General features: G+C 40.9%; 1 protein-coding gene across 24 annotated transcripts in view; it reads left to right on the top strand.

The window, feature by feature from the left end:
* LOC109628648 (Rap guanine nucleotide exchange factor (GEF) 6) overlaps positions 1-24,012 on the top strand; it is a 131,095-nt gene that overhangs the window by 69,309 nt on the left and 37,774 nt on the right. For 20 of the 24 annotated variants that reach the window (XM_020085871.2, XM_020085869.2, XM_069510118.1 and 17 more), the window contains 6 exons: positions 12,207-12,338; positions 18,121-18,301; positions 19,330-19,466; positions 21,287-21,445; positions 22,284-22,436; positions 23,615-23,779. In XM_020085871.2, coding sequence (XP_019941430.2) covers positions 12,207-12,338; positions 18,121-18,301; positions 19,330-19,466; positions 21,287-21,445; positions 22,284-22,436; positions 23,615-23,779 — 927 coding nt within the window. The remainder of the gene's footprint in view (positions 1-12,206; positions 12,339-18,120; positions 18,302-19,329; positions 19,467-21,286; positions 21,446-22,283; positions 22,437-23,614; positions 23,780-24,012) is intronic. The other 4 variants (XM_069510122.1, XM_069510123.1, XM_069510121.1 and 1 more) reach the window with 1 other exon arrangement.

The raw sequence follows: 24,012 nt of genomic DNA, 5'->3' as shown, positions 1-24,012 counted from the left end.
ACTACGAGACAAAAGCAGGCAACGTACTGTATGTTTTGCTCAAAAGCACACAGACTGCGATCATACGTTTGTATTATCAGGCATGTTGGCTAAAATTCATAACTGTCACCTGGAACCATTCAGATTTCACCCATTACAAACACTTAAAAAATACATTTTCTTAAATTCTATGAGAGCATGAATTCCTGTCTGATTTTCTGGTGTAGACAAAGTTCTCTTCACTCAACTGGCACGTGCCTGGTAGATAACCACACTTTACCTTTTTGACGCAGTATAACACAGCAGCACTGTTTGGTTGTTTCAATGGGTGCAGTGATGTAAAAGCATTAGTGCAGCCTCCTGAACGGTGTAATAACTGTCCATTATGTATGATAGGCTGAAATTTAAGAGTGAAGAGCCCACTCACTCAGGCCCTGTACGCATTAAACATGACCGAGCAACATTACTGGACTAAATGGAATGAAAGTGAGGCTGCTCACTCACACACGTCATAGGTCACCTTTGGGGACTGTACATTGACCCTTAACAATTTCCATGACTCTTAACCTAACCTTAACCACTCTCCCAAAAATCAGCTTTGATCCAACAGGGGACACAGACTTTGTCCCTAATTGGATAATCTGTCCCCATTTGACTGGCTTTTAAGTGCCTTATTTGTCCCCAAAGGTAGCCAATGACAGAAACACACCGACACTCACAAACAAACACAGACCCATTTCTCTCTATAGTTTGGACGACACTAAACTAAATCTAATTCTAACCCTAATCCTAAAATCAAGTTTGACCCTCAAAAAATCATTTGAACCAGCAAAAATGTCCTATAACTATAGAAAGACAAGCATGCACACACACACACACACACACACACACACACACACACACACACACATCCAAGTGATGATATTTCAACCACCCATGGCCCCCACCCCCCAATTTCACTTGCTCCCATTATCTCACTGTTATTGATCGACACCCCCTCCTCTGCATGCACAACCAGAGAGCCTTAAGGATCACTTTCATTTCTAAATATGAGATGGGGATGGATGGGTGATTTCTCTGCAGCTGTTTGTGAATTTGTGGAAAACAGAGAGAAAATAAGAAGACAGAGAGAGTGTGTTTGAGTGTTTGAAGCTGGGTTGTGTTCCTGCAGGAAATAAAATGGGATCAGGCAGAAAGGAGCTGTTTCAATCATTGTTTGAATTCATTTGCTTAAAAAATTGTTGGTTGCAGTTTGCAGAGCTACACAGACAAACAGCAAAGAGGAAAGGTTAATTGGTTCTATCTGCTTTCAAATATTACAGTGTTCCAAGTTTCACACTGAATATTCAAGCAGATGCTCATCTGTAGACTGTCATGTTGAGACATCTCGGCAGCAGCATAGAACGTTCATATCAAAACAAGACAAATGATTAGGAATTCAGACCATAAGAGTTAGACCACCGGCACATTTCGGCTCATATGTAGAAGTTGCTCTGATTTCCTTTGTTGTCGAGAGTAGATTTTGTCTGGATAATATCAAAACGTCTGATAAATGTGGGAGCTCTGGATTAGGGTGAGGTCAGTGTGGGCACACAAGTTAATTTCCTGTCCTGCCATTGGTGCAGTTTTTATTCTCAGCTCTGTCTGGACTGAGGTGAGTGGTCAGCAGAGTGGAACAGGGTCCAACATTAACAAAAACACAGCAGGAGAACAGAACCACAGGGTGGGGCCGCTGCTCCACCCGGCCCCGGGGTCAACCTGTAGGGGTGCCAGGGATCCGCTGCATGTGTGTATGTGAAGTTGTGTTGATCGGGCTGCAAAGCAGGAAGCATCTGTTAACAGAGGGGAGCCAGAAGGTATGTGTGTGTGCATGCTTGCATGTTTGTGCGTGTGCATGTGTTTGTGTCCATGCATGAATACATTTGTGTCAGTATTAAAGCCAAGTGTTTAGCCTTCCCTTCTGTATCCGGCAGACCTGGCCATGGCCCACCTTCCTCAGGGGCCCAGACAGAGACGCCTTTCAGCTTCCTGTAACACAAAAACAAACGCACACACGCACACACACAAGAAGGTTGATATGGAACACAAGGTCCCTTTATGAGAAACCACATATACCCTCATTAAACCTTTCGAAAGACAAGTCTTTTAACCAAAGTTTTGCTAACTAACAAATGACATTAATTCCAGATTTTATTCATTGACATAACACAAATATTATTATTGTAATTAAATTTTAATTCATGTAAATTGGTAAACTCCACCCATCACATAGAACACAAAAGGTGTAAATAAGATCAGATAAGCTGCAGCAACGTCTCCACATACTTGGACTGTGCTCAGTCACTTGATGTAGATGTATTACTTTAAATCAATCACATCAAAATCAAATAAGGATCCTTCATCATACCACCAATATGTTTCCTTGCTGTTCTCCCAGAGCAGAAAGATGAATTATCATGTTGGGAGAAAAAAGATGAATGAGTGAGAGTGAAGATGGATTGCAAAGAAAAGGCTGAATGATAATGTAAGTAAATCAATTTTTTTCAACTCAGCCTAAGGAAATGATGGATTATATTTGCAACATCAGACAATCCATTAAACATTTATACATGCAAACTTGATTAAAAACTGTTTATTTAAAACTCCTCACCCAGGTGTTAAAGCAATTACAGGAGGGCAGAGATCTGCGGGACATTTTTCTTTCAGAAATATCAAGTTGTAACACATCCACAACACCAGGAATTTGCACTGAAGCCTGGCTGTAATACCATCAGTCCTCCACAGAAGAGCACTCGACTCTGCAGGGGTGCTGACCCACGTTAATTGCCTTCTGCGCTGCGTAAGCCGCCTGACGAATGAATGGCTGGTAAATACTGTGCGGCATGAATGAGCAGGCAGCCAACTACTAAATCCAGAAAATCCAAAGGGGTGGAGTTTACGATGATTATGTGAGGGGAGCTTAAATACCCATCGTTGTTATTAGTAACTCAAACATTATGTAATTTGTCAGGATGGTATAAAGATTCAAAGTCTAGATTCTGTTGCAGGATGATGATGATGATGAAGGCAGATTATTTTTGGCTGCTCACACGAGCAGACACACTTGTTATGGCTTGTTAAGGACTTAAAACACAACTTCTTCACTTAGAACTGATTACATGTGTTGATTGTCTTGATTTCACTCAGGATATCATAACCAAGACTTGAAACTCACTTGTGACTTGCAAAACATCGACTCCTATGTAACATCCCAGGTTTTCTCAAGATTTTACATTTTATATACACATTCAGTTCAATACAAAACCCACAGTGACCCAAATAGAATGGTAGTCAGTTTAGCACATACCTCCGCCAAGGCCAAACTTTGATGGATTCTTTTTTAGATCATTTTCCATCCTTTCAGCAAGTTTCGTGATCGTCCCTCGAGGGTTTTTTGAATCAAACAAATTGACAGAAGTGAAAACATAACCTCCTTGGCAAAGGTAATAGAATATTAAAGATGATTCAGGATCGTGAATTCCGAATGTTTCATTTCCAAGCGGAGACACTCTTGCACTCAAAATCACACATATTGTATGCAGAGTCCATTGTTTGAGGGTTAATCCCTTTATTTAGTTATCAATGAGAAAACACTCTCCTTCCCTTTACCCTTTCTCCTTCCATTTCTTTTTATTGCCATTGTTTATCTTCTCTCCCTCTCCACATCGCTCTCTGTCCGTCATCACTCTCAGACAACTGGGGCAGAAGTCACAGGCCTTTGGCAGTGGTAGACAGTGCCATTCAGCATCCCCGTCTGTCACAATACTGGCACAGCAAAGTGTGAAAACTGCCAACTAATGGCTCTTTATTCGCTGTAGATGCCTGCCAGCCAACATCTATCCTGGCTAAAAAACTTGCCAACCAATGACTGTTGAACCTTGCACCTCCCCAACCGGCACCTGCCAAATTTCCATAACTCAAATTAATTTGTGTTTCAGGGAGAATTTTCTTGGAAATATGTTGCTATGCAGAATCCCTGTTTTGTACTGGAAATAAAGAGGGGAGTATTTTCTTTCAAACTGTCCCACTCTCAGTGTCCAACCACCAGAGTCTCAGTCTCCCTTTCAAATATTTTGAAGCATTGAAGCTGTTTCATGTTTGATGATTAAAAGGTGTTTTTTTGCAACAATGATAGAAGCAGCATTGTGCCTCTTCAGTAATGTGTGAGTTGCTGCTTGGTGCTGTTTCCTTAAATGTAATCTAATCTCTCTTCAATTTGCATTGAGGTTAAAATGCTGTTTTCTCCCCGTGGAAAGCAAGTGTAGTTCTTAAAGGTGCACTCTAGAATTGTAGGAGCGGAAATCCACTTCAATTATGAAAAAAGAATGGTGAAAATTAAAGCAGCAAAAAATCTTGAATTTTCGTGCCAAGTATAGTCACGTCCTGAAATCGCCCCCTGGATTGTAAATTTCCCATAAAGCAACCTGATTGCATCTTTCATTACACAGTCTCTGCCTGGTAGAGACATCATTCACACCCTCAGGTATCTAACACAGGCTTTTATATTATAAATGTTGACGTCAGACTCAGTAAGCGGAAAGCAGAAATCCAATCAGTAAATCAGCGAAGATGATATATTTTACAGGACACAGTCAAAGAAATGATCTAGTCCATAATTTATCCCAAATGAAATATCATATAAAAGAGACAACCCCTAACTAAAATCATACTAAGTGAACATAATGACCACCGAGGACACAAAAGTGATAATTTTCTCATACATTTTTTTTCATGAAATGTAAAGAAATCCAAATTCAACCTGAAATTCCAAGACTTTCTTTCCCTCTCTGCAGACACATTAATTCAAACCGTTGTGGAATAAGTCACCACTGAAGTACAACTAACAGGAGAACATGTTAACATGTCTCTAAGCAAGACATATTTTATTTAGGATTTATATTCCATTGTTTACATGTGAGGTTTTACTCTGGCAACATGCAAAATCCAAAAGTGTTGTGCCAATAAACCAGATTAAATTGAAATAGAAATGTAATTTAGAAAGAATGCATGTTGTATGTGCATGCCAGAGTCTTCTTCTCTTCATATTGTCCCATGCTATCTCCACCCTCTCCTCTCTCCCTCTCTTTCTCTGTGGCATGTCTGCCTTTGCAGTTGTCACCTCCAATTCCAACTTCAATTCATTACATCTCTGCTTTCCCAAGCTGGTACAGTCTCTCTCTCTTGCTCTCTCACAGACACACACAAACTCACACAAAGGTGCCAGAGATATGGTAGTCTGGACTGAGGTTTAGAATTGGATTCCCCCTCTTTCACCCCTTACTGTTTGTTCTATCTCAATTATATGCTCTGCCTCCCTCTCTGCTACTCTGTTACTTTTGTGCTCGGGCACACGTATGAAAACACACACAATCCTGTCTCAATCAAATGCCGCACGTTGCCTTCTTCACTGTCTCCTCTAACGCTCTTTCCTTTTGACTTACTCTTGCGCGTATTCACATCAGGTCTCTGTATTTCCCTCCCCATCTCCATCTGTCTCCCTGCACTGTATCTTAATTGAGTTGTCTGTGGACCTTCCAGTAATGGAGTAGAATGTGGCTATGTGCTGCCTGAACCTATTTAGACAGCTCAGTGTATGTTTTACTGAATGGAGCAGGTAGATGAATGCAGTTCATATAGAGTATGCGAACTTTAGACTCTGTCTCACACATTCGTATGTAGAATATGTGCATGTGTAGGTAGATTAGAATTATTTGTGTATGCACATTCATGTATTTTCTTGTCTGTATTTCTCATGAAAGTGTGTTTCACAACACTGCCACCCTCTTACAGCATTTGACCAAACTAACTGTGGCCTCGGTTGATCAAAGGTTTCTGCAGTGCCACATTCTGTCTGTGTGAGCATGTGTGTGTGTGTCTCTGTGTGTCTGTGTGTGCGTGTTAGTGTCCCGTTACCGACAGCAAGGCAAATGTACTCACTTGGCCCGTCTGATCTCACTTCTCTTAGCTCCCTTTGATGAAGAATTGCATGTGAGATGAGAAATGAGGGTTCATGCTTTTAGGAAAACAAATGCATGAGTAGAGAACATAGAACAAACATGGAGGCCAAAGTAGAAGGTGACAGAGTGAAAGACTGAAGTCGTGACAGGGAAAGTAGAGATTGGATTTAATAACCGACAATGAAGGCAAAAAGATGAGATGGGTCAGACAGAGGCGATGCAAAGAGACTGTGCAGCTCAGGGAGCAGAGAAAACCAGCAGAATTCACACTTAGACATCAAAGTTAAGCATCACATGAAAGGAAAGATTGCTAATTTATGCTGCTGTGAGACAGTGGCGACATTGTCTCTTTGTGCAAAGGTGAACTTCAGCTGTCTGCGGTCTGGTTTCTGGGGTAATAATGTGGCCTGGGAGCAAACTCAACACACAGCTGTTAGGAGCAAAGACAGACGTTAACAGCCAAGGCCTCCTGCTTTCTGTGTAACTTTGCACTGACTATTCAGAGGAACCTGGCTTCTACACTTTAACTTGTCACCTCTTAGTTTCCAGATGGTGGTGATGATGATACTGAAAACTTATGTGAGTCACTGTTGGTTTTGTATTGCATGAACATTGTAGCATTTCATAAATGAGATGATGTGTTTCTTGTCACCGCTGACATCTACAGGCTGAGCTTGTCTATGTCTGATGCCCCCACATTTGACCTCACTATCCAATACCATGCCTGTATGTATTCAACTATATATGGGGTTATGAGTATAGTGCATAGCTGTTCTAAAATAGTATTTCACTGTTTTAATTCCTGGCACATTTTCAGTCAGTACAAACGAGCTGACATCATGGTCATTCTTTTTTATGAGGGATTAATGACCCTAGATATCCTATAGTCCTTTATAGTTTTTAAAGTTTCAGTTGGTTCGTTTAGTGTTCAACCCGGGACGGTTCAGTTCTATTTAAGTTGTGGTTTTTACATCTCCCTGGATTTGTTAACAAAAGGACACGTAATTGCCAATTACTGTCGCAGACTAGTGTTGATATCCGACCCAGGGATACAGGGTTCGGGCAAAATGTTTCTGTTTGGGTTGTTGGCTGGGTTATCTACTAGATTTAATATGCCTGTAATCAGGGAAAATATTGGGCTTTGGTCAGATTATGACACGTCCATCTGAACGCCTGTGGGGCTCGGTTAGTTTTCTCTCGGGCTTGGTGAGGATCAGACAGAAAATTGCAGACCCGTTACTTTACAATTAAACAATCCTTTTTTCTCTTTTATACTGTCTTATTGTTTTTCTTGGCAAATCCAATAACATTGTCTTATGATATTCATTATCATTGTTTGTTGAGCTTTGTTTAATTACCAGCCTCATCAGAATTCATTAGCCTCACCACATTTTCTTTAATTACTTTGCTTAGCCATTTGTCCCCTGTACTATTCATTTTAATGTATTGTTGTCTCTCTTTCCTCTCTGCTTGTTTGTTTCTGCAATAATGTGTCTTGGTGAGTATGTGCTCGTGTGTCACACTCCATCGCTGTCACTGTATCCTCTTATTCTCTTCTATAAGCAGCTCTCTCTCTGTTCTTATCTAGATCTGTGTGTTTCTCCCTTTCTGACTGGCAGTGGTCTAGTAAAGTCCCTGGTATTTCCTGCCATGTTATCATTAAACACTGTCTTGGAACATTCCTTTCACCTCCATCCTTGTTCCTCCTGGGACCCCTAACCAACTAATTCCAAAATATCCTGCTTTACAAGCAAGGACATTGAATTATTGGACATTTCCTAAAATCTCTGCACACATTCTCCAATCCAGTAAAGATCATCCCAGCACTAAAATGTTTTTTTTAAGTAAACTCAGTCTCAGTTTGGGCTTAATAGCTTCTTCTATCACTGGGGAAATAGTTACAAGAGAGCACTCAGGCCCAGAGCTAGTTAATGTCATTGTTACAATTGGATTCAATGAGTGAAACAGAGGTATGTTTTCTAGAAGATGGAAAGAGAAAATATGGCCTTAATTTGTTTTGACTGCTGTGTGTTGCTTTCAGTCTGACTCCCCAGATGTAGACTGTGGGTATAAGACTGCCACTGGCCACATGCATCAAACAACAACATGCATCAGTGACATTGACTTGACCAAACAAACTGATGGTTTAGTAGATTTCTGCAAAAGCCACATAAAGCAAGTCATCTGTTTTTCAAAAGAGAACAGTGAGCTCCTCCAGAACTGAAGTATAGGCAGGTTTCCCCTCCCAGGCTACGGTTATCAAATTATGTTTGTCTTTTTATCAATAAAAGGCTTATCACACAGTCAACATGTCTTTTTGTGGGATTTTTGCAGGGAATGTAGCATTTTAATAACGTTCCACCATTCTCAAGCAAACATACAGAGACTATGCCTTTAGAAATGTGAGTTGGTCTTCAGAAAGAGGAATGTTGTAATAAAGTTGAGACAGCAGCCATTTGAATGCTATTGTTTACTTCCTGATTGAGACAATTATCTTTTTGTGCTGTAAACCGCTATGAACTATGACATTTTGTCATGTCTAAAAAATAAACCTCACAAATTCTACAACAATGTTTCAGTGGCTGATCTTATAAATGAACAACTCATCATTTTAAAATGGTGTTACAAACATAAACAGTGATATTACAAAAATAATTATCGCTATAACTTGTGTCCCACTGAATTTCTGGTCCAGCTGTGTCCTTTGTCTATGACACCAACCAATTATTCATAAGCTGCCAAACTAGGTGATACACTTCTGACCTCCAGGCCTTGTTCCTTGTGGACTCTTATCCTCGTTGGCTGCTGCATCTTTTTTGGGCTCACATGCATATTATGAAAGACGGTAGATTGATTTCCGTGGAGTTAATCACACTCTGTAAATGGCCGGTGTTGTGAAAGCTTGGTGTGTTTGACTGTGACGTTTACTGCCAGCTTGATTCATCCATGATTGTGGCTGCTCATTGACATGATAGACTTGTACAGCTGAAGGAACCGTGCACATTCATATTTAATCTGCTAACTCTCATTCTTAATGCATGAGGAGGATGGGAGACCCCGTACGCCCCCTCCGCCTCGCCTCCCCTTGGCTCGACCCACTGGGAGAGGGAAAGAGGGGGGATTAGAGTAGGATTAAGTCTGTGGTGTGAATAGGAGCCAGGAGACCACCGCAATTATTCACTTCCCTCACCCGACTTCCCCCTTCCCTCATGAAACCCCTCCATCTATCATCACCATATTTATTTCTGGTGTGACCTCCAAAACACATTCACACATTGAACTTGCCAAAACCTTGTTATATTTGGATGGAACCCTGCATCTCTAACCTTGAACACATCTCCAGTGTCTTTTTTCACATGAGGAAATAAAACCAACAAAGTGTACAGGAGCTAAACATCTATAATCACAAATGTCTTCCATGTTTTTTAGGGTTGTCCAATATAGGGAGGAATCAGATCCACGGGTGACACTTGTTTGTCTGCTCCAACAGCTTGACACTGAGATCTAACCTCACAGCTAAATGCTTCAACCTTAGTCCATGGCAATATAGACATCTAAGGTGTGTTTGTGTTTAATAGATTTCAAGAAGAGTTTATTTGTTGAACTGTGGCCAAGGGACAGCAACACAAACATTGGACATTGAGACCATTCAAGCCAAATTTAAATAACCTTATTTATGCGTCAGGATCAGTGGCTGTCGTACACGTATATTGCAACAACATACAGCATAAAACATTTTTCATGAACGTTTTCCTGCACCCAGATTGGCTCAGCAGTTTGGTACATTAGTCCTGTCTCTATGTGGACTCTGGTGAATGTGTTAAATGGATGCAGGGTGGGAGCTTCATCATCACTGGCTTGTATAAGTGCTCCATCACGCCAAAATCAATAAGTATTTACCCGTGATAAAATTAGCAATCACTCTCCGTCTCGCTTTTTCTCTCTGTATTCACATACCAACACAACAAATTAGCAGTGAAGAGCGTTGGTCACCAGGAAGCTACAGGAATGACAGTATGGAATTCTACTTGTTTAAATATGTGATGGTGCGTAATTTAGTCAATAAAACCAACAGTGAGGACGAGGTGCTGCTTGCGGTTCAATAAAAGAAACACAATGCATTACACCGCCGTACCTAATGGGAAATGGATTTCACTTAAATACTTCTTCAGTCACAACTTAGATTAATGTGTGTGTGTGTGTGTGTGTGTGTGTGTGTGTGTGTGTGTGTGTGTGTGTGTGTCTGTGTGTGTCTGTGTGTGTCTGTGTGGAAGGGTTAGTCTGAGAAATTTTGAAATTACAATCCTATTAAGTGTTGCTAATTGCACTGTTGACACTGTGAAGAAAGGAGGTATTAGGCGCATTAATGTTTGAAGTTTGTAGATGTCAGATATAAACGCTTTATGGCAGCTTGTAACATAACTAAATAATCAATGGCTCCATTCAAAATCACACCCAGAACTGCTATTGCTTCGCCACAGTGTTTAACTCCACATAGTATGTTATATGCTTTCTCTCATTTCTGGCTCGGAGAAGGAGGTGGACATGTACAAATGGACTCAAATCTAGGACGTGAGGTTGTCCCGGACTATGAGAATAACATAATGAATGGTGGTAATACAAGTTCAGTTGTACATTGTACATGAATACATTCAACTGAGTGTTCCCCTTGATTAAACCACACATTAAGAACAAGCCACTGAACTTCTTGAACTCCACCCCACAACACAGTGTTTCCCTGGGGGTCTGGGGAGCAGCGGGGGGTCGTACAATACAACAGGCCTATTAGAAGAGAGCAGTGAGGGGACAACACCCCCAGACTTGACGTCTTTAATATTGCATGTTGGCTCTGTGGTTCCTTGCTGCCTCAACCAGTTTCCATTCTTCAGTTTGACATGGGGCAGCATTTTTTACGTGGGATGTGTGGATAGCCGGTGCTGTCTGATGTTGCGATGGAGGTGTGCTGTAGGTTTGCTCGGTGTCGTAGGAGAACATCCTCTCTCACTTTGACGCTGCCCCGATCCAAACTGGTAAGACGTGAGAATTAGAGGTTGGCTCTATTCTATCTTGTTCAGCTGCTCGGGAAAAAATCCTGCTCCATGAGAAATCTCATGTTTCAAAAATCCTCAAAGCACTGTTTAAAGTGGGAACCGTTGTTATCCTTTGATTCACATCTTTCCTACATAGGTGCAGTAGACCAATAATTTTTATTGCTGTATAGTAAAAAAAAATAGTGACAAATTGAAGTATTATGTTGCACATTTAATTTGGAGTGTGGACTTGACTTTTGATTGACCTGTGTTTAGTGTTTTAATCTTTTTCAGGGGGGATCTTGTGGGTTGTGTACTAATATTCCTACTAAGGTGTACTGTGTCGTGTATTTAGCTTCTTTTTTCCATGTCAATCTATCTTAAGGTAGAATGAATTAATTTGTATCAACAAATTACTGACACAATTTAGCCCATTTCTGTTGATTGATTTCTTTTTTGTCAGAATCACACGTCGCTAATCTAGCCTCACTGTTGACACTTGACTGGAGTCTGGTCAAACTGTAGGCGTGTGGTGATTTTATTTTTGTTGTACAGATGCAGTTGTCTTCTAGCACAGTTAAAAATGACAACCTGACTAACAACTTTCATTTGTAATCTGAGGGGATTTTTTTGGTTTCAATTCTCACATTTAGCTGTGTGCAAAACGAAACAGACTTCTGAAATGATTCAGTTCCTGTGGCGTCCTGTAGTTGACGCTGCTATAATTCTGTCTTTGGATGTGTGTCTGAATGAGTTTAACTGTTCTTGTGTTCTAAGTGTTATGCATTGTGTTGTGAGGTGTAATGTGTTTATGCAGTAGCTGATGATATAAGCTGCCTGCGTAAAAAGAAAGGCCAGTAACATGGCGGCTGCTGTCAGATTTACAGTTTCATCATTTTGTAGAAGTAACTCTAAAACCGTCGTACTGGCTCTGACCTTCTATTGTCTGTCAGAAATCATATCGACCTGCAGCCCTGGATAATGATCTACAGCTGAAGTGTCTTCGACTTCATGTTATTCATACTTGAATATAACTTGTGAAACCATCTGTGGCTTTCAGGGTTATAAAACAAGCAGCTGTGTGTGTGTGTCTGTCTCTCGAAGCGCACTGTGTATGTTTGCTTCTGCTGAGCTTGTATCTTCCCCAACCTCTCTGTAACTCGTCTTCTGTCTCTCTGCTACTTCCTGTCTGTCTGAACAGCTTCCTGCTGACCTAAATAAGATGCACCTAACAGACCACGCCCACCAGCAGGTGATGCACATGCCTCCCAGCCAATCAGGATGCAGCATCGCCAGCGACTCAGGGAGCAGCAGCCTATCAGATATTTATCAGGTATGAACCAAACCTTATAGCTTGATTAAACTTTTCTATTTTTAAATTATTGTTTGGTTGTTTTATATATCCCTAATATTGAAGTAAATATTTATATGAATGATATTTTTACGATCTCCTAAAGCTCCCGCTCTATAATGCCTTATGTTTTTTAAGTTTGCTGTGAGTTTAGTGAAAAAGTCTAGACCTTCTTTCTCTCACTTACAGACTTTGCCATTGTTCTTTCTCTCTGTGTCACATATTTCACGGTGGCATCTTCTCCCAGGAAGTTTATTATTTTATATCGGTACAATCCATTGGATCCATTCCAGGTTGTAAAGGTGTCGTGCGTCATCACTTTTTTGTGTTTTACAGTGAAAAATAACTTTTCTTTTGGAAAATGAAGTTGTAAATCTACTTGTCAGTCTTATGACACTACATACTGAAAAATAAGGAAGCCAGTCCAATCCAATGACAAACCCCAGTCTACTGTAACCCTTCCACCACCACACTGTGACAACATCTGGTCCCTGGCAAAAACGTCAGTCTGATGTTTGATTCTCCTGCAGCTTGACTTGCTCCAGTTCCGTCTGTCTCACTGTCACTCATCTGTCAGCCCACCTCCCTCCCAGCTAATTATTGTGCATCGGTCGTGCATCCCCGTGATGCGTCTCCCTCTGAACTTCCTGCTGCAAGAGAAAGGTCACATGCAGGAAATGAACCTAACCTTTCAGGGTCTGTCCATACCTGTGCTACAGGTATAGAAGCTGTAACATCACCAGGGCAGCTGAGTTTGAAATGATCATTCTGCAGGTTTTTCTGGTCTGGTTCTTTGTGTTCTATGCAGCGAGAAATGATAGGTTAACTGAGAGAATATGACATCAGGTGCACATCGGTTATCTAGTTAATGTCATATAACAATGTTTTGGTTAGTCTAAACAGGAATATCAGGAATCCGCTAATGACAGACAAAAATAATGACATCATGATACATCCCATTTTTCTATAACATTTTGGCATTACTTGCAGACCCAGACACAGTGTCAAATAAAACAATAAAACATGTAGTCCTATGAACTTGATCATTTGATTATAAAGTCATTTATTATTTCAAATCTAGTTCCTTATTGTTCATGCTCCAACCCTTGGTCTTCATACTGTCATTTGCTTTTAATGTCGGCAAACTAGGAAGCTTATTCTGTGGCTGCCGCTGGATATAGAGGATTGAAAGTGTCCTTGAGCCAGTAGTCCATGACTGATAGAGGTCTGCTGCTCTACTCTTGTATCAGCCTTTACCGTAGTTATGTGATATTTTGTAGCTTCAAAAACTCTCTGTGCTTCAGAAGTAAATGCCTCTCTTTGTTATATAACATTTTAATCGCCGCAAATAAATAATCCATCAAGTAGAAGATGACTGTTGTCGTCTCATGATTTTAATCCCTCAGATCTGCAAATGTATGATCTTCACGCAGAAACCTTTTATAAATCTCAGGATTGATTGCAATACTTCAGTTTTGTGCTCCTCCACACAGGGAGAGGTTTCCTTTTAAAACCAGCTTGTTAGCATTGTTAGCATTCATCAGTGGAACCTGTGAGGTCTTTTAGCTACAAACTACTAATGAGTTTGCTACAAGTTAATGAGGTGCTGTGATCAATGGGCACTGCCGGCCACAAAACTAATGAGCAGATTTGTTTTAGTGAGGCTGATAACAGTGCTAATGCCTGGAAATTGGGAGGTTTAGTATAAAAAATAAAGTGAGGGGGTGTAAAAAACCAAACACGTACACTTTTCTCATTACTACCCACACACCACTGTGCCGATCAAATTGCATTGTTTTTTAGAGATTGATTGGATGATTATGTTTCTCATTTTAGTTGATCTACCAAAATAACCTTCAACAAAATGAAAAGCTGGACAAATTAACAGAGAATATAGAAAAAAACTGATATTTTGAGGTATTTGCTGAATTTGCTGCAAGTCATTGTCAGGCGCTGAGACAGAGTTATTCAATGTAGTCAGAGACAATTGAAATTTCAGTCAAGGTTGGAACAACTTTAAATGTATTGTTGAAACTTGCCGTCACCCTCTGTTCAGACTTTAGTCCTGTTCCTCCTCCTGCTTCTGATAAAACAGTGCCACAGATTTTCATCCTGCTTCCTCCACACATCACATTCCAGGTGTAATTTCCTCTGCCGCAGTGGTCAGTCGGCAGAGATAAATCATTTGCAGCAGCCATTTGTCTAGATGTCCATTCTCTCCACCCACATGTTGACCCCTTTAACAGGAAGTTGCACGAGCACAAACACAGAGTATGCCACTTTTCTTCTGTGTTACCTGTGTTAAGCCTCTAAAGTGTCCTGTAGTAAATAAGGAAAGCAATTCTTCTGTTTAGAGCCTAAAGTTAAATGAGATAAGGGACTGGGAATAAAAAACTTGTTCGCTCAAAAGTAAAGTGCAGGAGCCTGATTAATTACGCAGTGTATTAGTCAATTCACCTTTGCTTTCAGTAGAAAATGGGCTAAAACAGCATAAATCCGATATTTTAATCACCTTCTCTCTTGTCTGCTACAACCCATCCTCCCGCCTCAGTCTTTCTGCGAGTGTTTGCGGATAGGTGTGAGTCAGGTCGGCCGGGTTCAGACGTTTAACTCGGAGACCTGATCTCTTCATCCTCAGATTAGATATTTATCGCATGGCTCTGATCCCATCAGCTCGTCGCTGACCCGGCTCTGTGTTTGTTTACAGCAGTCTTAAAGTTCTGACCCTCCAGTCACTGTGGTCCTGACTTTTCAATGGTTCACACTGTTTTTTTGTGGTGGGCTTCTCCCACTCGTTCCCTCACACACCTTGACTTAACCCACAGTTGTTTGCTATATTCTGTCTTCTGAACCTTTCAGGCCTTTCTACCTCCTCCTGTTGTCACTTCTCATATTCCTCCTTTCTGCCCTTTCCCTCTTTTACCTCCCTCTCCTGTCAATCACCCTCTCTTATTTTATTATTCTTTATCCTTCTCGCATTGTGCCGTTCCTTTCCTTTCTTTTCACCCCTTTATTTTATCCTCCACTTCTGTCGTCTTTTGTTTTCCTGTCCGTGATCTTGACGATGTGTCCTCTTGGCTCAAGCTTGTTCAGAGAGCAGGGGAATTGAACTGAAAGGGCACCTCCTGCATTCTAAATGATCTGGGTTTTCACAGGCCCTGAAAAATATCTCCGTGGTGAAGGACAGTGAGTTTTGCTGCTGTTTTCCCACACCCTCCACATGCCTCCTCTTTCCAACAAGTATTAAATTGAAGGCCACTTTTCTGCAAGGATGCAACAACCTCCTTAACAGCCTCTATCTGACACTCTGATATTTTCTCTCTTGTAATTGGCAACTATAAAAAAATACTGCTGCACTTTTGGCCTTTGCCTTCTTCTGCACACTGTTGGCCCAGCGAATACATGATATACATTTCCATGATGAATCGATAAATAAGAGGTGAAGCAGAAATACTTTCATGTAGATCTTGCCCTTGTGTTGCACTGCAGAACAACTTGCGAGGTAAATGAAAAATGGTTTGAGTGTCTTGTGGGCGAGTTAATAAATATGGAGTATTTATTCCTGCATGTGATTCCTCTAGGTGCTGCTTTTCCTTTCTGCTTTTAGTTCTAGGCCGGAAAGATCAGCATCTTCCTCCACAACGTAAATCTCTACAGGTTCTTTTGTGTAATTTCTTATGTTTAACATTGGTGTGATGAGGGAAAAAAAGACATTATCACAGAAAATAAAATCAGAGTTTAAATTTTAATATGGACAGGGAATTATTTTTGTACTTGACTTGGCTTGTCTCTTCTCATCTCAGGCCAAATGAAACATATCTGATGTAGAAGAGGACAGAGCTGAGCAGCTGGTGGTTTTAAAAGTCAGCTAAATTGCTTTTCCAGCCTAATTTATGAAAACCTTTGTATGGACCTGTACCTGAACTTGGAATGGACCATTAGCTTAATCCCTTCTCCCTCAGAGAAGCCTATAAAACCTTTTGGCCAGGTACCAAATCTACAAAGAAGCTGAGAGCCCAATTGCCTTGTTTGTTGGGGAGTTCATCTTGTTGTGTGTAAGGTAGAAAATGAACTTGTTCCTGTCAGCTATAACAAGTAATACATCCCAAATCAAATGAACTCCAAACTAATTTACTACCTACATATATAAATGCCCCTGTGTTTGTGGAAAAGATCCTGGTTTTATTCTCAGCAAAGCCCAGTACAGTCATTCAGATTCAAAACATCAAACCTTTCTAGTCTATTCATCACACTTTTGTGCTAAACATTTATCTAAACCAAACTTTTTGAATGTCTTGGTGAACTGCAGTGAAAATGAGATTTTTTTGCAATTCAACTTTACTAAACTGTTATAATCACTCATAATGTTATTTTTTATATATTGGGGATAACATGATGTTTATGTATATACAGAGTTGGAAAAGAGCTTTAATATTATATAAGAAACATTTCTGTGAGACCTATAGTAAAGGAAATATAACTAGTCAAAGTCAGAGTTCCCCAAAAAAGTTGATCAGGCATATCTTTCTTTATATCTTTCTTTATTAAGATCTGAGATACATGACAGTTTGGGCCGATAAGTTTCTCATGAGACCAAATCAGCATGAAAATATTCATTAAAATCTGTGACGAAAAAATGTGTCATTATTTGACATGGAATGACCCAGTTGTCCCTTAGCAACAACTCATGATGTCTGTGTAAATATATATAACAGCATTGTGTAGCAAATATGTCCTTTTTTGTGAAAATAATCAATGAGGATATATCACAGTGTGTAACTTCACAACTTCCTTGTATTCTTAGTTTCACAGTTTTTGTGAGAGTAACACAGACTTCTCTGTCTCGCTTCCTAACAAAAGTGGATTCAATACAGTAAATAGATAAATGCAAACAGACCAACAGAAAATAAGGCTTTGCTTTGCTGTATATTTGCTGTATTTTTTCTTTGTTTCTCAGCCTACATCTGCTTGAGCTAACAGATGGCCTGCAGTTCTGCCATCATCACTGCAGAGCTCCTCTTTTCACCTCTAGGTTGATGGTTCAAATCTCGAATGACCTGAAAGCCCCTATGCCCTTTTAGAATCACACTACTGCCAACCATCTGTCTGTCCTGTACTGGGGGAAACTTAGTGGCATCTGAATTATTACCGCTGGATGTAGATATCTGCTTGTTTTCACCTCTGGTTTGGGACCTGGTCTCTGGGCTGTTAGCTCAGGGTCACAGATACAGCTGCTCACCACAAGGTTATTCTTTCTGTGATTTGTCAAACTGAAGATGTGGCTCTAACTCACACCTTCACACTTGTTTCATTGACACAACCCCAGGTTTTAAGTTTAAATTTTATTTTAAATTTTAATGACATATTCAATTGTTATCAGCTGTAATTACACATAATGTGCATGCAGATAATTGCAAATGGTGAACTTGCTTTTTCATGCTACTCTAGCGATGGTTCAGGCTGGTACACTATGTACCATCTTGTCATGCATGGTACATATCACTACTCCGGTATTAGTTTCTAGGTCACATTATTGCTGCAGATAGTTCTTTTTGAGTCAATAAGCCCTAAGGCACATGAAACCCAGTCCAACATTAAATCCATTAAAAAATCCATAAGATGCAGTTTTTCATGGATAATACTTGAAAAGAAGATTTTATTTTTCCCCCCAAGTATTTTCATTCCCATCAGTCACTATTCCTCATAGGGTTATTTCTCTCTGCCCTGCTACTGTTACTTACTTCCCACTTTGTCTTTGCTCTAGGCCACAGAGAGCGAGCTGGGAGATGTGGACCTGTCTGGACTTCCAGAGGCTGCTGTGGACAGCGAGGAAGAGGAGGAGGAGGATGAAGACCTGGAGAGAGCTTCAGACACTCTCCTGGGTCGAGATCTAGTCCGGGAGTGTCTGGAAAAAGACCCGGCGGACCGCAACGATGACGACATCGGTCAGTCTAACACTGCACTGCTGATAATCAAGACTTTTATTGTATTTGTGTCCAATTAAAACATTGAATTCTGTAAAGCAGGATTTCATTTGCTTGAAAAAGCTAAACACCACTTTTGCTCATAAAACAACAAATTAATATTAGATTAAAACTGACTGAGCTGAAAGGAAAATTAGGGATTAACATGTTTGTCACATTTTTCTTTGGTAGACACAAGCACTCTTGGTTTCTATTATTATTCTCCTTGTTCATGAGATAGCGCTCAGATACCATCTATCATTCAGTAAGCACACGCAGGGGAGATACACAAATGCACCACTCGCAAAAAGACCCCTCACCGTGGTGTCTAAACACCGGCGCCCTTTCAAGGTATATTTTTAAGCAGGCAATCAGAAAGACGACCTCATTAGCGGGACCCAGTGGGGTTCAGGAGGAGAAGGTGACCACATCAGAGAGCTGAGAGGAGTTGTAAAGGCCTGGCCTGCTGTGTGCCTGTTGGGAGCCTGGCCTTCTCCACTGGCTGGTTCCACTCACGGCTCATTCAGAGGAAAGAGACGAGTTAAGAGGGGAGGACCCAAGTTACACCCGGACTCACAAATCTTTAAATAACACAGTATATTAATCTTCATTAATAAAGTTTACTAGAGTTATGTTGAGCGCAGTTTTAATTGCATTTTATTTTACCTGCTCAGTTACTCTGGCAAACTGACCAGGGGTCACACATAGACATAACTTCTTTTACAAGGCATCACAAGCCACAAATAGCAAAGCCTAAAACCTTTGTATTTACTTTTTATAAATTGGTGTTGACAGTTGCTCTGGTGACTTATGAGAGAATTGCTTGCTTTCAAAACCATTTAAACCCATAGTTTGTTTCAGGAGTGCTACTGCTGTATGTATTTGTCAGTGGAAAAAAAATTGTTTATACTATATACACGTATATATTTGTCTTTACCAGCAATCGTTCCTGTTTCACAAGAACAATATTTTTTTACTGTCTTTCTTGTCTCCCCTTTTGCACCAAACAGAGCAACTCTTGGAGTTCATGCACCAGCTGCCCGCCTTCGCCAACATGACCATGTCTGTGCGGAGGGACTTGTGCAGCGTCATGGTGTTTGAGGTAGTGGAGCAGGCCGGCACGGTCATACTGCACGACAAACAAGAGGTATGATTGGGCTAATGACACAGCAACAAAAGTGACTGTAAAAGTTCTGAAAAAAAGGTCTGAGAGAGTTTTGAAAGTAATGCTATGAATTTAAGGGTTTAGGAATTATTAAAAATGTGTATTTTATCCAGAAATGAGAGATTATAATGTTTTTAATGTCACAGTTTCTTTTCCTGCATATCCCACTTAGATTTGTCACTAACAGGGTAATTGTGAAATGTGAAAATTGTTTTTTCTACTATATATATCATTAAGGCACTGAATTTAATTTGATAGTTATATTAGTCATTATCTTTATTCATTCAGGAAGACGCTGATTCTAAATTGGGTAATTAATATAATCACAGTCAAAACATCCTAAACTTGTCTTTCCTGGCAAAAAGTAAAATAACTTCTTAAAATAAACACACACATACACACACAGTGACTCGCAAAATGCAAATGTTCGTATAATGGTAAAAATGCACACAAATGCATGCATTGACATATTCTTTTCCATTTCTACACACACACACACATATTCTCACCGTCTTCCAGTCTATCCAAAACTGCAGGTACAGATACTTGCATATGCAAAGTCGCTGCAGAGTGAAAGCCCTGTCAATCACTCGAGCTGCTACACAGCTAATTAATTAAGTTACATGCTTGAGAGACGGGCGCCCTGTCATGGCTTTTTGGTTACAGAACTGACAGGGTGATAAATGGCAATGAACTGACAGACGCTAAAGCTTCAGGAGGATGAGAAATCGGCATCAGTGAGACAGATCCGTACAGAGGGCATCCATGAATAGGCAGTGCACATACCCATGCATGTATGTGCCTCACTACTGCCTGTGTCGAGTCAGTTGACAGACAGGTCTCCTCCTCGCCATCTTTTCTCTGTGGACTCCAGTTGAAGGTCAAAGTGAAGAGCTTGGCTCCTCTCATAAGTGAACATGAATCCGCTCAGAGAAGAGAGTGAGGTAGGGAATAGGAAATAAAAGTCTAAAGTGGTCTAACAGAAGTGGAAAGTGCTTCAGGGGACAGAATGGAAGAGAAAATGGAAGAAACGGCCACAAGAGAAACCAGCAAGTGTATTTTCTATCCATATAATGTGAAGTTGACAAATAGTACTTTACCTCCCTTTGCAGGCCTCCATAAATATTAATGAGGAAATATCATTGTTTATATGCAATGAGAAACTTGACTGTTATGCAGACTTCATGAAAATAGCATCTAGAGCACTTTTGTGTACAAATACTGATGGTTGGTTACTTCATCTCACCTCTTACCACTTCATTACATTTGTGAAAGAATGAGAGTGAAAGGCTGATGTGAAAAAAAAATAATAGAGGAGAAATGAGGAGCGATGAGGGAATTTTAGATCTTCTCTGCGGAAACGTTGATAGAGAAAATGCAATGGGGAGGAAGTATATAGTTGTGGACCTGGCTCATTCATCCATTCACTCACACTCTGGATGGATGAATGGTTTATATGATATTGTGCCTGCCAGCATCTCCTTGTCAAAAGCGGTCGCTGGAGACACAATACCTCTCCAGTCTCCACCGCCACAGTCAAACACGTCATTAATGTCATTCTTGTGCAGCTACAGGTCTGATCCTTGAATAGTTCCTTCAATAACATCAGATGCTTCAAATTACACCAATATCTGGTGTTAGTGTTTTAACTTCTACTAACAACTACCTTGTTAATACAAGAGGAGTTTTTAAGGAGAGCAATTACAAGATACAAAGAAGAGCATTAATAATCTCTGCAGACTTCAAATGTTTAACGTTGTAAGTTGGATTATTTTTGACGTCTCCTTGCACCTCTCCTGCAGCTGGACCTCTGGTATGTTATCCTGAATGGGGCGGTTGAGATAAGCCACCCAGAAGCAAGAGTGGAGACTCTTTGTATGGGCAACAGTTTCGGGATCTCACCCTCCCTGGACAAACAGCACATGAACGGAGAAGTTCGCACCAAGGGGGACGACTGTCAGGTAAGAATGAGAAATAAAGACAAAAAAAGTACTCAATGACTGTTGAATGGCTTGCGACAAGAAGCTGATGTTCATTTGCATCCTTACTGTGACAATAACTGAGGCAAAATAAAAGTCTGGAGGTTATGCAAAGGACCAGTGTTCCCTTAGGAAGGGAAATGAGGTAGAAATGGAAAATTGGAATTGCATTGCCTTTGCAATACATTAAGAACATGACAAACGTATTGTACATTGTCATGAAGTACTGTGTTTCTCAGATCTTGTTTGCAAAAAGTCTATGCTGGTTATTCACAGAGGCCAGTCTTGATATAGAACTGACAAGCTCGTGACTTTATAAAGTTAAAAAAAGCTGAGCACTACTTGTGATGTCTCTCTGTCCACACTGCCCAGTTCCCTCAACGCACGCATCATTTCCTGTCTTCAGATACACAGGAAGTCAGAGCTCAGCGAGGCAAATGCAGCAAGTGATGATTTAGTCGAGGGAAGCAGAGCAAGTGACAGGGCTGCAGGAGAGTGAGAATCATCTCTTGACACTTTCGCTTCAGTTCGACAGAACAGGAAGTTAGTTTTAACTTAAGGGTGAAGTTGTGTTAAAAGATGCTTCTGCAAAATGGGTAGATGAGAGGATTTTGGACGACCATACTTATTTATTTGGTTAAGTCAGTGAGAGAAACAGTGCTGTGGACCTTCCTTCCTCCATCCATCGCTTCATCCCATGCCTCTCTCCACAAACCCTTATGTCTTTTCTGTGCTGTTGTCCGAGTACCCAACTGTGGTTCGGAGCAGCATTGTGCTCTACTACAAGTTCACACGCTGTCCCCATGTCATCCTCGACCAGTTCGTGTGCATCGCTCAGGAGGACTACTGGCGCATCCTCAACCATGTGGAGAAGAACATGCACAAGGTGGAGGAGGAGGGAGAGATCGTGATGGTGAAGGAGCACCGCGAGCTGGACCGCAGCGGCACCAGGAAGGGACACATCGTCATCAAGGTCAGTGGTTTTCAAGAGTGTGGTTGAGAGATTTCAAGGAAGCTGCGAATCGATTAGTGTTCGAGGAAGCATTTTGCTCCTCTGAAGTGTGAAGGGGCGAAAGGATGGATGAGTTCAAACGTAAGCAGGGGTTTAACCTTGTGCAGGAATGTGTCCTCACCTAGTAGAGATACAAGGAAGGTTTAAGGTTAAAGTTAAGCTTGAGACCAGTAATAAGCATATTTAATCCCACTGGAATCTTGGTGTTACTTTGTAAACCTGAAAATGTAAGTTCTCACCTTTTTTCCAGGATTGTGTTCTATATACACTGAAAGGCCGTAGTTTGACCCATCGTCATGAATCACATACAGAATCCTGCTAAAAACCTCCACGCAGCTGTTCTGTGTTCTAAGTTGATTATTGAAAGGCACCGTTCACACTATTAGTGTTTGCCAGAGCATTTTCTTGTACGCTACATCGCAGCTCGCTCAAAGGCCTTTTGATCCTCTCCTCGAGCCTCCCGAGGCAGCCACATATTGATCAGATAATGGGCCTGAATGATTCTCTTGGCTGCCACTCCGAGGAAGGCTGCTGGCTCCAAAAACGCATCCAGTGGAGATGAGTCAATTCACAAGTGGTAGCGTTTCCGCTTCTGTTTTTACTTTGTTCTTGTCTGTGTCAGACAAAAGTGGATGCCTCCCTGGTTTCTGTTCCCTGTCAAATGAAGTGTTTCCCCCAGAAACCTTTGCTCTGTTGACATTAACAAAAACAGGATTTGGAGAAACTTTGTTATGTAAACATAAAATCAGGAATTCAGTCCTTAATATTACAGGTGTTCGGTCTTTAATCCACAGCAAAAATTATCTGCAACAAAAGCATTTGTGCATTCTGTGTGTGTGTGTGCGTGTGTGTGTGCGCGCGTGTGCGTGTGTCTGTGTGTGTCTGTGTGCATCTTTGCTTTATTGATGGCTGACTGACACTTTATATTCTATATCCTTGTCACTTTTCTGATTAATGTTGACATAATGTATTCAATTTGGTGTGTTCTTGTGTTCTTGTGCCTGCTGGTGTCAGTGTGTGTGTGCGTGCATGTATAGATTACATTTGCCCTTGTGTCATTTCAGCTGTCAAACATGTGAATGCATGAGTGTGTATGTTTTTCTCCGTGTGCCCATATGTGTGTTTCTTTTTCACCCTAGGGAACCCCGGAGCGTCTGATCATGCACCTGGTGGAGGAGCCGTCGGTGGTTGACCCCACATACATTGAAGACTTCCTGTTGACCTACAGGACCTTTCTGTCAAATCCCATGGAGGTCGGCAAGAAACTGCTGGAGTGGTTCCAGGTGGACAGTCTCCGGGACACGGTGAGTGTGTTTGTGTGCTTGTGTGCTTGTGTGCTTGTATTGCTGTCCTTGTTCGGGCCAAGTTCAATTTTATACCATTGTTGTGTTGTTGTTGTATATAAAGATGGACAGAGCATCTCCACTACCTCCACTATATAAATATACTAGACTGAACGCTTGACCAGTCATGTGCATGCATAAGAAACAGTCTCTATCTGACTAACCACACACATATTCTTGCACTTTCATGTGTT

This window comes from Paralichthys olivaceus, chromosome 15, assembly GCF_024713975.1.
Source record: "Paralichthys olivaceus isolate ysfri-2021 chromosome 15, ASM2471397v2, whole genome shotgun sequence".
NCBI classification, from domain to species: domain Eukaryota; kingdom Metazoa; phylum Chordata; class Actinopteri; order Pleuronectiformes; family Paralichthyidae; genus Paralichthys; species Paralichthys olivaceus.
Note: the sequence above shows the minus strand (reverse complement) of the source record. Positions and strands in the feature narration are given on the sequence as shown.